This window comes from Mycteria americana, chromosome 2 (genome assembly GCF_035582795.1).
Source record: "Mycteria americana isolate JAX WOST 10 ecotype Jacksonville Zoo and Gardens chromosome 2, USCA_MyAme_1.0, whole genome shotgun sequence".
NCBI classification, from domain to species: domain Eukaryota; kingdom Metazoa; phylum Chordata; class Aves; order Ciconiiformes; family Ciconiidae; genus Mycteria; species Mycteria americana.
The window spans coordinates 148964348-148979188 of NC_134366.1; the positions used below are offsets into that span (position 1 = coordinate 148964348).

Here is a 14841-nt window from a genome sequence, read left to right on the forward strand (position 1 = left end):
CTGCACGGGAGCACTGCCTGCCCAGTGCCCGCCCAGTGCCCGCCCAGTGCCTGCCCAGTGCCCCCCCCCGGCTGCCCCGCTGCTCCCCTGCCCTCAGGCGGGCAGCGTCAGGGCCGGCGGGGGACGTGGCATCCCGGGGCTGGCCATACCCGCCAAGAGAGCGGTGCGAGCGGGGAAGAGCCGCTCGTCCCTGTATGCAGCACGTACGGGTGCAGCAGCTGAGGTCAGACATCGTTCAGTGTACCCATGTGATCGTCTGAATTTTCTCATCGAAACTTCCCACCTCCCTTTCTCCTTTGGCCCAAAGAGCAGTCAGAGTTCGGCTCCGGGCAACCCGTGTCTAACTGGAGGCTCTTGAGTACACAGACGCAGAGTCTTCGCTTAGAAATGACTGCCACTTAGAAAATAATTCGATTTTAAAATTACTCAGGCATAAGTTTCAAAAATTGAAGGAAGTGTGTTACACTAATCATTTTCTTAGCGAATTATTAACCAGGTGATGAGACAGTGCTGGTGCTGCAAAGCGAGCCACACGGGACTAGCGTGTTCTCACGTGGGCACGTGTCCTCGCTGCCTGACAGCAGGGAACCAGTTGCAGCAAATTACTAAAATCACAAGTAATTGTAGACTCAATTTCAGTATCTCTAGGCAAAAAGCCACTATTCTGATGATCTTACCTATGGGATCACAGAGGATAAATGCAGAAATATTGCAGGCCCCTGTGTGAGGTGGTCACTGAGAGAGGAGGTCCTGCTCACTGCAAGGTCTGTCGGAGATTTCTGGGGTGAGAGCACCACGAGGAGGGGGTAGGTGGGGGGTTGTCAGGCTGCACGCTAACAGCATACGTTCTCTGGTTGTGGCAGGTGCTGGGACTCACCCTATTTCCTGCAGCCGTCCCTACCCGACGTTAGGTCCCTACAGCTGCAGGTCACTGGCCCATGGTCCCTTCTGGAGCAACAGCAGGAGCAAAGCTTCTCCACAGCCTTTCTGGAGCACAGTGAAGAGCATAACACGGAGTTCCCTTTTTTAACTGGACGGGGCTACATTTAGAGACCTAGAGGTCACTGTATAAATCTCCCACAGAGTCTGCCACATTTGAAAGTATGACCAGCAATGTGACATTTAGCATAATTTTAACACAGGATGCCACATGTGCCTTGGGTGCTACCACACACTTAGCGTTGCATGGGTCCTACAAGTGGATAACCACCAAAGAAACCATGTTTTGTCCTGCCCTGTCAGCCCTGTGCTACCCCACTGAACCAGAACTGCCGGGGACTGCAGGCAAGGTGGACAGTTCTCATTAAATACTTTTTTATGCATCTGGAAGCCACATCTGTTAAGCACCGGTGGTGTGCTGACCACCACCACAGCCCGCAGCATTTGCCTTCCTAACTGAGCAATGGTCTCTAGTGAGTCCAGAAAAGAGAGGCAGAGGAGGCCAGCCCCACAGCTCTCACCGGCTTTTATCTCCTGCGCTTGTGGGTCAGACACAGGAATGATTTATGCAATACGTTCAGCTCCACAGTCGTCAGAGGCGTTGCAAGGAATGAGTTGCAGGGTTCACTTTCGGAGATTCGAGACTTTATTAGTCCAGGGATCTCGCCAGTAAAACACCATTAATACGCCTTAGCACCTTGTCTCTTCTCTGGGTGCTACAGCTTTCTCTAAAAAGCCTTCCCAGAGAGAAAGAAGAGCTGTAGCTGATCATAGAGCCAATACTGCACAGAAATCAACTGCTCCCTTCCTCTGCTGTAGATCTGAGCCCTCTGTAGATCACGTTATCATCACCAGGACTGCTGCTGCCCTTTCTCCCATTTGTATCCACACTCCAAGCAGCCCAAGAGTGACAATCACAGAATCATAGAATAGTTTGGGGTGGAAGGGACCTTTAAAGGTCATCTAGTCCACCCTCCCCTGCAAAGAGCAGGGATAATGGTCTTTAAAGCTTTCCAGGGGGTTGATCTTGAAAGGTTTGCATATATGAGGGTTAAATCCACAGTGCATCCGTTGATTTTATTGAAAATGTCTTTCTTTTACTTGACTAAGTTTTATCAATAATTCTCCCAAATCCAAAAGCACGTAGCACCCTGCAAATCTACATAGTGCCATAGCAATGAATAATTCCTTAGTGTAGTTTTGTCCCAAAGCATAAGTAAACCTTTCTTCTTGCAGTTAATCTGTCATGAATGAATTAATTAAAGCTGGACATGCCCCCTAATTCCTCTTGCTGATCTGATCTATGTTCCTAAAAAGAGCTTTTTGTAACAGCTATTACACTATAATTGGTATTTTGTGTGTTCTTAGACTTTTTTTTTAATGTATTTATTTTATTTTATTTGGACTCTGTGAGTTTTGCCATTTTGGCCTTGGTGCGCTCACTGCTGTGACTCACGTATTCCACAGCTACTGCCAGATCTCTGAGGCCGACGTTGTAATTATCGCATTAAGATCTGTCATTGTAGCCCTGACTTAATAAATAGCCAGAGCAGTGATTTGGAATCGCTGATTGATCCGTTCCACGGTTTTGGACACTCACGTCTGAGATGAACAGAGGGACTGTGGATATTAAGGGTTTGAAATGTCAGCATTCCAGATTAAATTAGTATTAATTAGTCATTCCAGGTACACTAGCTGTTATATATAGTAAGCATTTCTGCATTTGATAATCTGGTGATGATCAGCTAAAACTGTGACTCAGATTCATCTCATAAGTTGCAGAAGAAAGCCCTGGCCCTTCATCTGTACCCAGAACTCGCTGAAGCCATGGAGATCACAGCAGACGACCGGGGTTGCTTCCAGGTGAAACTCACGGTGCCCTTCAGGAGTGCAACTCAGGCATTGCAGTTCCAGGTGGGCATTCGGTCCATGGGACCAGGCTAGACCTGGTCCAAAGCAAGAAAAGCCCTGAAACGTGCAGAGTGTGGATCCTCAGCACCAGCTCTCTCGCTCCACATCCAGAGGTTGGACAGTAACACACCCCGACAGTGTCTGAGCAAACTGAAGCAACAGCTCCATGGAGGGGATGCTGTTGCTGGTGTTTCTTCACCCCACAGCTTCCTCCGTGCTCTCCCTGAAAACTCAGAGCAAGCCAGGAGTCTGCAGGGTGGACCAAGAGGGCCAGTGGGAGGTTGACTGGGATGTGCAAGGTGGAGGAAGCTCTTTAAATTGTTTTGGTCCAAAGGCAGTGCTGTGCTATTCAGAGGGACCAGCAGCAGCCCCAGAAGACAGACCTGCAGTGATGTCTGTTCCCTGTGGCCATGGGAGAAACATGGTGCTGTGGCCTGCTGTGCATGATCACCGCACGGCTCTTTGTGGCAGCTTGTGGCAGCTCTCGGGAGTGGCCTACCACATTGGGTTTTTTCTTTAAAAAATCGTATGTTTTAGAAGCAAATTTTGTCATCCTGGGAAGGAGTGGAAGGAGATGAGTAAGGCCATGAAAACTTACTAGGTAACTCCAAATTTTTATGATACCATCTATGCATCCAGTGATGCTGTGAACAAGGATGGCTTTTACCCCTAAAGGCTATATGATCGACATGGACATTTCATATTTCTTCAAAACCTACTTGGTTTAGATTTGCTGGGTCCATAGCTTGACAGATACAGAACAGACTAAGGAAATGTGCTGGTTGTATTCAGCTATAATTTCAGTTCTTAAAAATAATCTTAATTTTTTTTTTTAATTTGTGCGATTTTGTTTCCATTCTTGAATGGGGAAAAGGTTCTGAGAGTTTAATAGTTCTGAAAACTGGTATCAGAGTGAGTATCATTCTCTAGACTGCTCTAGGTCGACCTTAAGTTGCATGCTGACAACTCAAAAGTATTTATTCAAAATCCAGCGACAGGGATCCTGTCTGTGCTCTATTCAAAATGTTGTTTTCTGTTCTTGACAGCCATTTATTCTAGATCAGAAATTCCCTTCCAGGGAGATCTGAATACCGCACAAGTGCAGAGTCATCCTGCATCGTGATATTTACCCCTAGAGAATCACTAAAAGTCATCCCCTCAGCAGAGGCAATTTGGGGCAAACACTCAGCAAGCTCACTCCTTTCCAGGGCATTTGGTGCACGAAAGCTGCATGGTCCAACATGGGGAACCCAGTTCTCACCTTATTAGTGTCCCATTTTGTTGCCTTCATCATCAAGGAAGATGAGCTTCCAGGCTGGAGATTTGGCTTTTCTGAGCCATCTGTGGGCAAAATGTAATGACTGTACCTCTACCTTGAACTCTGCAGCGTGCCCACAAAAAACAGCATAGTCAGGAGGAAAATAACACAATTATGCTCAACAGTAATTGAGGATTAGGGCACACCGTGCCAACTACCTGCTTTCTGTCCCTGAATGTAACATTTCACTTCTTTTCATCTCCAAAATTGGGGTAACGGTACTCATCTACATTTCTAAAGTCTTTTCAGGCTTAGGGTCCAATACCTTTTTTAAGAATGATTTATTTTTATCTCTGTCACCATAACCACATTTGCACATGAGGGATACCATGCACTCATAGCTTTGGGGCTGCGGGTAATTCTTGCTTTGTGATCCTAGGTTGCTAAGTAGCCTGTGTTCAGAGATGTAAGGAATCCTTGCTGTACTTGTCATGCAGCAATCTTGCCCAGCATTCAAAATATTTTCTCAACTTGAAAAAATTCTTAGGGATTTCCCACTGAGGCTCCAAGGCAGTCATATATTTTATTTATTTTATTACAAGGCATGTAAGTAAAAACTTGCATATCTGAAAAAAGATATTAGATAGAAAACAGTAATAAAATTAACATTATTCTTTTAAGAAACTTGGCAATAAATACATTTCCCCTCAACATTAAATGCTTGTTATTTCGCACAACAATAAATACAGCATAGCTCTGGCACAGAGAAAGACCAAGGCTGGATACAAGAAGTCCATGTGGTTTCTTAAAAAAGCTCAGGTGATTTATAAAGGTTTGGCATCCTGCACTTGATGCACTTTAATACAACTTGCACTTTAATTTTAATTTTACTATGATTTTTAAACAGTCCCATAATATAAAAATACGAGAGGAAAATTTGTTTGATTATAGGATTTTTCCTTTAAATATTTTCAGAGTAAGAGATGTGTAAACTCATTAAAACCAATCCTTGAAATAAAAAAAAAAAAGTGTCTTGGTGGCTATTCTACAAAAATGCAGATTTTTCAGCTGTGGGTGCTCAAGCCTGACCAGCCAACTGGCAAAGGACCAATCCCCAGTCAGTTCATCAATTCTTTACACAGTTTTAAAAAAGAAATAATAATAACAAGGAGAAAGAGTAAAGACTGTAGTATTCACTTCCCAAGTCATGATGGTTCAAGGTTCTTACACTATTATCCAAAGGTGAGAGCAGAAACAACAGGTATATTCCAGAACACTTCCTAGCATAACTTTGGGTCATTCTGGTCTACATTTTTCTTTTAAATCTACCAACAAAAAAAGAAAGAGAGATATTCCCATGCACTGTGCTGTTCTTATGCCAGCACATTCACAATCACAACTGTGAACCTAGGTCACTTTGATAGCCCAATCTAATATAGATTGATTGATTGTCCCACGACATAGTTAGATAATGTCCACAAAATGCCACAAGCTCTGGCAGGGTCCAGCGCTCTTAAAGTACCGATAGGTCATGGCAAGACTTGGACTTGAGTTTGAAGGCCATGTTCTTGTTGTTCTTGGCAACTATTTTGCCCCAAAACCGCCTGGCTTTCTTGGGGATGCTCTCTCTCCGTTTCTGGTACGCCAGCCGCTTCTCATTCTTTTCCTTGCTGTCCCTGCGGAGCCGGACTTGCCGCACGATGCCTTCAAACAGCTCTTTCACGTTGTGCTGCACGGCTGCCGAGGTCTCGATGAACTTGCAGTCAAACACGACGGCGCAGGCTCGTCCCTCTGCAAAATTGCAAGGTGGATACGTCACGAGGTGTCACAAGCAGGGAGGAGGCAAAGCTGCCGCGTGCGGGGAGCCAGCGCCACCGGGGGAATTCCTCAAGCCTAATATAGGCGCAGATAAGACTGAAATCACCTGATGCTGCCTGCTAGCCCATGATTCCTCTGCTCGGTGTCACAATCCCTGCCCAGCAAGGGGGGCTGAATCCCCTCCTGGAAAAGCCCAGTCCCCGCCATCGGCTGTGCAGGGAGCTGGGGCTGACCGACTCATGCCGAGACACCTAAGGCTGAGAGGTCAGCCATGACTCAAAACCATCCGGTCATCTTACGTGCAGACTCCCTCAAGCCGCATTAAAGGGTGCTGACAGCACCCTCCATGCACACAGCACAGCTCTTGTCCCCACAGGAGGCAGAGCCCAGCCTCCTCCGTGGGTCATGGGTGTAAACCATGGCCTTGGAACAGCAGCAGCTTTGGTGTGAACAGACACATGTACAAAACCCTTAAATAAAGGCAGAACTACGCCTATGGCTTTAGAGGTACATCCGAAATCATAGTTCTTATCCTTAATTACGTGAACCTAAGCTAAACTTGACAGCTGTCTTTCACATGCAAGCCAATTTATTCTGTCTTCTGGCTTGCTGCAAACTCATCACCAGGATGACTAAAACGATGTGAATGCACCCGCCATCTTTCAAAAGATTTTTCAAGTGGGGCAGAGAGGAATGAGAAGGCAAATAGGCATCCCTGGGCTCCTGATGTACTCCTCAGTTCAAACCCTTATTTGGGGCAACCATGACAGGGGCCGAAGGAACTGTGCACATCCCCAGTGGAAAAAAAAGTCTAGCTCAACTGGGAGATAGAAGAGCAGAACAGCTGCAGAGAGAAGAAAATGCCAAGCGGAGGAACCCCTGTTTCCGATGGGCCAAGATGAGCTCACCTAGCACATTGCTGTGTGTTATGTTCTGTCACCTAAGCCTCAAGGAAGAGTCTCCAAGAAGAGATTTCACTGACTGCAGACCTTGAGAGCTGGCAGCAGCTTTCCCAGCAGTCTCTCTATTCCTATTTATGGGCTTAGGGCTCCCCGGGCTTGGGAGAGTGGTACAGGTTGGTTATTCTTTTGTATGCAGCAGAGGGAGGGCTGGTTTAGCATCCCAAAGCAAGGCAGCAAGGAGACCTCTCCTGAAAGGCTGCACAGTCCCTGCCCAGACTAGCAAAACGAAGGGTGAGAGGGAATTTTAATTCATCGGGTTAAATGAAGAGATAATCTTTGGCAGCAGAAAAAGGGGGCTAAACTCATTATGCATAAACATGTATTGGAAATCCAAAGGGTTTCCAGCCACCAGAGAAATCACGTACTGCAGTGGTCTTACACTAGGAGCTGGAATGGAAGAAATTCAAGCTGGTTTTGGATGTTACTTAATAAATTTACAAAAGGGATTATCTGACATGTAACAGCATTACCAAGGGAGGCTTAAGGACCTGGCAGACCCCTCCCAGTCCTCTGCCCTCTGTTCCAGTCCTCTGCTGTTTTATTGCTCTTTTATTGCCCAGTCCTGATCACAGCGTACTCCCTCAGCCAGAGCTCTGCATTTCGTTCAAAAGCTACTAGATGACCCTTAATGTTTATGTCATTTTTATCCTCATCATTTTCTTTACCTGCCACGGAAACTTCGCGGCACCTGACAAGGTCACTTTTGTTGCCAACCAAAATAATGGGGATGTCTTCTTTCTGGCGTGCCCTGCGGAGCTGTATTCTGAGTTCGGAGGCCTTCTCAAAGCTCGCCCGGTCTGTGATGGAGTAGACGATCAAGTACGCGTCTCCCACTTGCATGCAGTGGTCTCGAATCCATTCTCCCTCACGCTGTTCAAATGAAACAGTCAGACATCGTTATGGACAGAACAGATTTTACTTAGAAAGTATAACATTAAAGAATCCAAATACATTCCTGCTGTAACTGTAATGGGTACAGTTTGAATCACAGTTATACTAAAAGTAATTCCAATGCGGTGATGGTATGAATACTTCACCACAAAGGAGGGCAAAACTTGCCCCAAATAATTCATTGTGCTGGCTTTAGACTGGAATGAACACGGTCTGGAAAATGGCTTGAATGTTTTGTTTTATCATTAAAAAAATAAAGAAGGCTTGCACTTCTCAGGCCCACACTGCAGAGCCATTAAGCATGCTTGGCTTGGTGCGGGGGTGGGGTGAATTGTATATTTTCCCTGATGCTGACATATGAAAAACACCTACTTTCTTTCCCAAAAGATACCTACTTTTGAATATTAGCGCTCACTCATATGCACTTTTCTTTTGGCATTTGACTAGAACAAATAAAAGTACCTTATTATCCCACATGTCGAGCAGTATAATGGTTGCACTTTCCCCATCCACCATCAGGGTTCTTTCATACGTGTCTTCTGGAAAGAAAAGCAGAAATGTTGGGAATATATTATTTTGTGGCATCATGTACATTAAAAAGAAACAAGTAGTTAAATATGTATAATTTGTTCACAGTTCAAGTTATTGAGCCAAATTTTATGCTGGCTCACATTCAGTTCTTTCCTCATTTCCATCAGCACTGAACCTGCCCTCTGTTCATTACTGGTTGTCTTACTTTCCATGATATATGAAGGAGGCTGAAAGATCAGGAAACGAAATGTTCATTATTTTGGCTGATAGTCTCTTTATCTTATGTGGGAGAGAGAAAATAGAACCAGTGGAAGAAATAACCAAAGGCTGAACATTTGCCCCATGGGAGCAGCAGAGTCCAGCAAGGCTGAGTAATGGAAAATATTTGCTTTCGCTTTAGCAGGGACAGTTTACGGGTGAACAGTCACTGCTCCTGAGAGCCATACAGCTAAGAGCCGACAGGCAATGAGGACAGGGTTTTGTGAGACAAGAGCTGTTGAGTTTTAGAGAGGCTGAGACTTCTGCTGAGTCCTAGTTCTCTCCCATTTCATGGTTTCCCACATAACCTTTGATGTCAAAAAGCAAAGGAATCAACAAACCACAGAAGTTCAGTTATTTTGTACTGAGGCCACAAAAATTCATACCTAGATTATAAATGCCATGTGACAAAGTTCTGCTTAGATCGGGGGGGGGGGGGGGGGGGGGGGGGGGGCAGATCTTCCCGCTCATAATTTTGATCAACCCTTGCTGTGAAATCTCAGTCTAGCTTCTGCTTCAAATACTAACCTTCCTTCTTTCCCCCAAACCTAGGGACATTTGGATGAGCAATATGGGATTTGGACCCATCTCTAGTCTTGCGTTGCTGGTCAGTGAAAAATGCCAGGCTTTGGGCTTCTGATCAAACCACTCCTCTCCCTGCAGTGTTTAAAGGGTCTGTCCCAACCATGCTTGTAGCTAGGATCGTGTCTTAACTCTTGCCTCATAAAACTTCTGTTGGGTATTAACGGAGTGAACTTTCCCCTGAATTGTAATCAGAGCCTTTCCTTGAAGCCAGGGATCTACATCCATGCAAAAGAATGAGCCAAAAATATTACACATTTAAAATAAAATCAAAGAGAGCCCAGGCTTGACACAGCTTAAAATGGAGAGATTAAAAACACAAAGCTAATCAAGAGGAGCAGTTTCCCTTGCAGGCCCAATAGCATCACACTTGCGTTCCTGAGTTAGATTGATCTTACAGTCAGCTGTGAAGCCAGTCCATAAAAGCAGCTGTATGCCTGCTGTGAGGGGCTACCCTGAAACCATCCCCTCTTGTAATAATATTTCCAGTTTGCAAGCTAAAGTTTGGAGAATAGTTTCTTCAACTGATCGAGCATCTGCACGGGAACAAGCTCCAATACACCAGAGGACAACATCCAGAGGACTCCTTCTCCACTCCGTTACACATGGAGAGGCTACAAACACGTAATCACACTCCTTGAAAATATTAGGCCCAAATGGTCATATTCAGCACTGAATATTCAGTACTATCATATTTGCACCTTGGTCAATCCTAAGGGACTTCCGTAGGATATAAAACACACTGAAAGTGAGCAATTAGTTCATCTCATGCTTATTTCGAAGCTGACACTAAAAAAGGAGAGAAATACAACAATAGAAAGTTTTCTGATACCTCAGAAGAGCTGGCCTTGGCTACACTCCAAGCAATATTGCTGGGAGTGCGAAGGAAAGAGGAAACCATACAGCTTCGCATGGAGAAGGAAACCGTCTGACAAGGGTGTGCAAAGCAAATCAGCTGCCTTTTCTGACTGCTTGCCCAGGGCTCCTACTCTAGTTTGCTGGTGTAGCACTAGGAAATCTTTTATCAGAGATACTCCAGGCTGAGGAACTGGTATGATTACGGGGAAAGTCAGTGGTAGAAGCTGAAGGCAAAGCATACCTGAATAACTGATTCAGAGTGACTGCACCGTGGGGAACTTCCAAATCCCCAAAGGCACAAAGATCTGTGCCCCCAGTCTGTGAGAGCAAGCAAGGAAAACGTGGGTCCAACCTTCCTGATGCTGGACAGTATTAAATCCTGAGTAAAACCTCTCCTAACTGGAGAGGTAAAGACACAAAAGGTGTCCTGCCTGTGCTTCACTGAGGACTGGAAGAGAAGCCCAGAAACTCTCTGTGCTAGCACTGGCACCATCGCACGGAGGGAGTACAGGCAGGAGAGGGAAGGGATACGGGAGAGAAGAGGAGACCATACTGCGTACTGACGAGCAAAACCAGCCGGCAACCTGCATGTCCTCCAAAGGTGACAGCGTCTGCCTCCTTAGAGCCACAGCAGATTCCTGTTGCAGCACAACCCTTCCACATCAGCATCTCACACACGAAATGTAGCTCAGGGCTTAGCGCCACAGCTTCATCTTCTGCGTGATCTGATCTTTGGGATTAAAGAACATTTCACAACCCTAACTAAAGCAGGGGACAGCAGCAAGGGGGAAGCATCAAAGAAAGCCCTACAGCTTGCGCCTTTTCCCCTCGTTTGGGCAATGGGAATTTTCCTACACTGATGAAAGCCCTTTATCTGTTTTTCCCCTGGGGGAACCTATGCTGGGCAAGTAACATGAAATAAGGAGGAGATATATTTTACTCAAACTCCATACAGCCTACACTGAGGTAATATGTTTATACAGAAAGGCTGAGATTACTTCTAATGGCAAATATTTTGGAGGTGATTGAAGGACTCAGCTTATTACTTCTAAACTTTTCATTCTCGTAGACCATGAGGACCTTCAGTTGTTTTCTCTCCCCCATAGAAAGCTGGAGTCAGCCCCATGGAGCCAGTGGTGAACAAATGTTGGACCAGCATGAAAGCTGAACCAGCCTCCTGTGTAGCATCACCACAGGCAGGAATCAGGCAGCTTCCAACAGGTATTTTGAAATGAAATAGCATGAGAATCTGAACTGTTCTCTTTCAGAGGCTTTTGATCATTGTTAGGAAGTATCCTACTCATCTTATTTTGCTTTCTTGTTTTCTTAAGACAGATGCATGTGTCGAATCAGTTTTGATGGTCAGATCCAAATGTTTGTTACCTCAATTTTTGATTAAACGGCCTCTCTGATTTTCTGTGCCAATTAGTACTGGCAGGGCTGACTGCAAGCAAACACAAACACCCCAGGGCATAACGACCTACCTCCCAGCACCTCACAGTCGCTGTCGATGCTGTCATGCACCCCCGCAAAGATGTTGGCTAGCGAAGACTTGCCTACGCTGTGCTCCCCGATCAGCACCACCCGGTAGCAATTGCTGCCGGACTCAGAGGAGATGACGGAGTCGGACGACTCCGAGGACCAGCTCCTTCTGTAGTATTCATCGGGACTGATGGTGTATCGCTTCTGCGGGTTGTACTCGTTGGAGTCTTTCTGGACCAGCAGATTCTTTCCATCAGCAGGGATGCTCCACCGCTGCTGCTGCTGCTGCAGGCTGCTGTTGTGGCTGCGACGCATGGTAACATTGTTGAGGGTCATTTTTTACCCCTAGTGAGAAACAGGGAAATCACAGCCATTACCCACAAAACATTTAGAAACGCCTTAACGCCTCTTATTAACTCCAAGGCAGCATGTCCTGCTCTTCTATATACAACAAAATAAAAATGAGACTTTCCACACTCTTTCGTAGTTGCTGGTACACAAAAAAATATTCCTACTTAGTGAGTCAGAGGCTTTTTCCTAGGGATGATACCACCCTCACGTGCGAAATCCTGTCTTTGTTTAGCCTTTACAAGCTCACGGCTGTGCTAGGTGCAGCCCAGCCCTGGAGAGCGTGAGGCATGGCTGTGTCCCAGGCGGAGAAGGAAGGGGCAGCGTTCGCCAGAGCTGTCCGACATGGGAGCTGCATCCCTGCTGAGAGGCAGCCTACGGTACAGGCAGCACCTCAGGTACGGCTGCCCATCCTTTGCGCTTAACTGGGGGCAAACAGAGGCACCGGTCCCAGTTGCCTCCAACTCCCAGTGCAGCTGGGCGTACAGCATCTTTCACATCGTCTCAGTTAAGGGCTGAACCTTTTGGGAAAGCAATAAGGCATCACTCGCTGCACCCTTAGACAATCCTGATATGAGAAAAGAGCCATGCAAGCAAGTCTTGCTATGATGGGGCGGACTTGGGTCTTGTCTACGGCCGGGTAAACAAAGAATGACTCTGCTTCAGGCAGTGGCTTTTTGGCTGGTAAAAGGGAGGACACAGTCAAGTCTAACAGCTTTTCTGAGGAGGTACAGGTTCTAGCCGCTACAGGAGGTAGCGCAGAGAGAAAAAGTTCATAAATTTACAGATATTAAATCGACAACTTCATTTACTGCACAATCGCTCTTCTTATCTAAGCATGGCTCTTAATTACATTTTACTCAGCAAACTCCATTTTGCCTTGCTTGGAGGCAGAGGACAGTGATGTCATTCTCACGGGCCAACAGCTACCATTTTTAGGAAAGTTACTTTGATGCATTCCAGTTCCCAAAGTGACAGTTATTTAGACATTTTGCTTTTTGCCATACATCTGATGTTTCTCGGCCCTCTTCTCCACATTAGTAAATAGGGTAACTGTCCGTAAAATGTACCCGACCGCTTTCAAATCTGAATAATAGGTGGTGAACAAAAAAAGTACAGAATCACATCAAAACAACACATACAAATAGCTATTCCTCTTCACACAAAACTGCCTGAAAACTTCTTAGAATAAATGCACAGCAGGACATAGAAAAAAATATACAGAAGAAGCACACTCTATCTGAACTTATTTCCGCATACGCAGTATTTTCTCTGTGATGCGCAGTACTCAGTGGCAAAATGAGATCATTTGCCTAGTCCTAGTCACAGTAACTTTGTCAGCAAGAAATACACCTAACTAGAAATCACACGCCAAGCAAAGCCTGCTTCACAAACAGAATGAAATATTTCCTGCAGTTGAATTTTAAAATGCATTTTTTCCTTGCTGAAAAGACTAGATGAGAAAAGCCAGCTCCGATTCAGTCAAACAACAGAGCCTAACTCACAACTTGCAATAAACCGTCACGCACTAAACAGTCGCAAACATGAACATTTTACGATTTCGCCCCTAACAAATTATCATCCTTCATTAAACAAAGCCAAACGAGTCCCTGTCGCACATTGCGTTCCAAGTGCAAACTGGCTGTGATACCCCACGCTGCATTTAGCTGCCTGGGTCCCTAGCATCGACAGTAAAAGACGGGGTCCGAACCAGTGCTGCCTTACTTCTGCCAGCTCCTCCAGGCAGCCGGGTCCTTTGCTCGCGCTGCCCCTCTCTCTCAGCGGGCTGTGGTACGCTGAGCTGCTCGGCCGAAGTAAATCCTCTCCTGCTTTGGGGCTGCCTCTTTAATTCTTTCTCAGCAAACCTGGTTTATATTAAGCCCATCTGATCAGAGACAGGGCTTTTCCGTGACGTGGTTGGCCTTTCCATACAACAGCCAGCCCCCAGCTGGGAGGACGCAGACATGCAGAAGAGCAAAAACTTGCAAACAACCTCAAAAGAGTTACTCAAAATCATATGATTGTCTTCATATTGCCAGTAAAATAAACACATTTGGTTCTTGCATGATGAAAACAGGAAAGTGGAAAAAAACCGAAGTAATGCATGCCACTTCGCCTCACTCAGTTTTTCATTCAAACTTTATCAAAATTAATGATGTTTAAAAAATTACATAAGCTTAATTAATGCATAAAATGCTGTAAATGTATTATGTTCTCTGTCTGCAAAATGCACTTAACCCCCTGCTGGACAAAACGTTTCTTTGGATTAAAATATCTGAATGTTATTTTGGAATTATCCTAAAAATAAGAATATTATTCTGTTTTTTAAAAAAATTAAAATCTAACATAGACAATCCTATTTTTCTCTGTCAGCCTCCAAGTGACTGCACCCGGTTTCCTGAACTGCATAGTCAGCTCTCACTTCTGCTGCAACCCTTTACTAACAGGGGCTTGAGAAAACACCCAACTAAGAAGTCAGTGTTACTCCAGCTGGATGGTGGCAAAGATGCATCAGAACACACAAAGTCCGCACACGGTCAGAGTAGCACAGTGCTGATTCCGTCCACAGCTCATTAGGAAAGATGAATATATAGTGTACGTGCCACAAACCCAGGGTCTTCTCCTTAAAAATTTATGATCTCATAACTCATTGGCAGAAGAAATTTTGCCAGAGGGAAAAAATAATACAAACCTGTAATGTGTGTCGCTGGGTGACGCTTCTAACAACGTATGTAAAATACTTCTTAACAGATAAAGAGTAATAAACTTTCACAGAACTACTCAGTAGGGGCACCACAAGTTGTATAAAAGCATATGGAAACTCTACAGTCAGCCTTCAATTATCCAGGTTCTGGATTAACTATGATGAGCTCAAAACCAAGCTCCTGCAGCTTTCCTTTATATTTACAATCTCCTAGTAACTCTACCAGCCCCTGAAACCAACAGGTGACTAATTCTTATCCCGCACGTGGGAAGTCTGAACAACTTCACTGCTGAGCAGGG

At 45.3% G+C, this 14841-nt stretch overlaps 1 protein-coding gene across 1 annotated transcript; it reads right to left on the reverse strand.

Moving 5' to 3' along the window:
* Positions 1-4694: 4694 nt before the first annotated feature.
* GEM (GTP binding protein overexpressed in skeletal muscle) lies at positions 4695-13718 on the reverse strand. Its single transcript, XM_075494942.1, has 5 exons — positions 13564-13718; positions 11493-11835; positions 8242-8318; positions 7554-7758; positions 4695-5899 (listed from the first exon to the last, which is right to left on the reverse strand). The coding sequence occupies exons 2-5, from the start codon at positions 11824-11826 to the stop codon at positions 5622-5624; spliced, it is 894 nt and encodes a 297-aa protein (XP_075351057.1). The 5' UTR covers positions 11827-11835; positions 13564-13718; the 3' UTR covers positions 4695-5621.
* Positions 13719-14841: the final 1123 nt, after the last annotated feature.

Excerpts from the sequence above, each read along its gene's own strand:
- GEM (XM_075494942.1), bottom strand. The coding sequence starts at position 11,826 with ATGACCCTCAACAATGTTACCATGCGTCGCAGCCACAACAGCAGCCTG. Across the intron at positions 8,319-11,492 it reads CGACTGTGAGGTGCTGGGAG|AAGACACGTATGAAAGAACC; the intron begins GTAGGTCGTTAT and ends TTTTCTTTCCAG. Across the intron at positions 5,900-7,553 it reads CCGCGAAGTTTCCGTGGCAG|AGGGACGAGCCTGCGCCGTC; the intron begins GTAAAGAAAATG and ends GCAATTTTGCAG.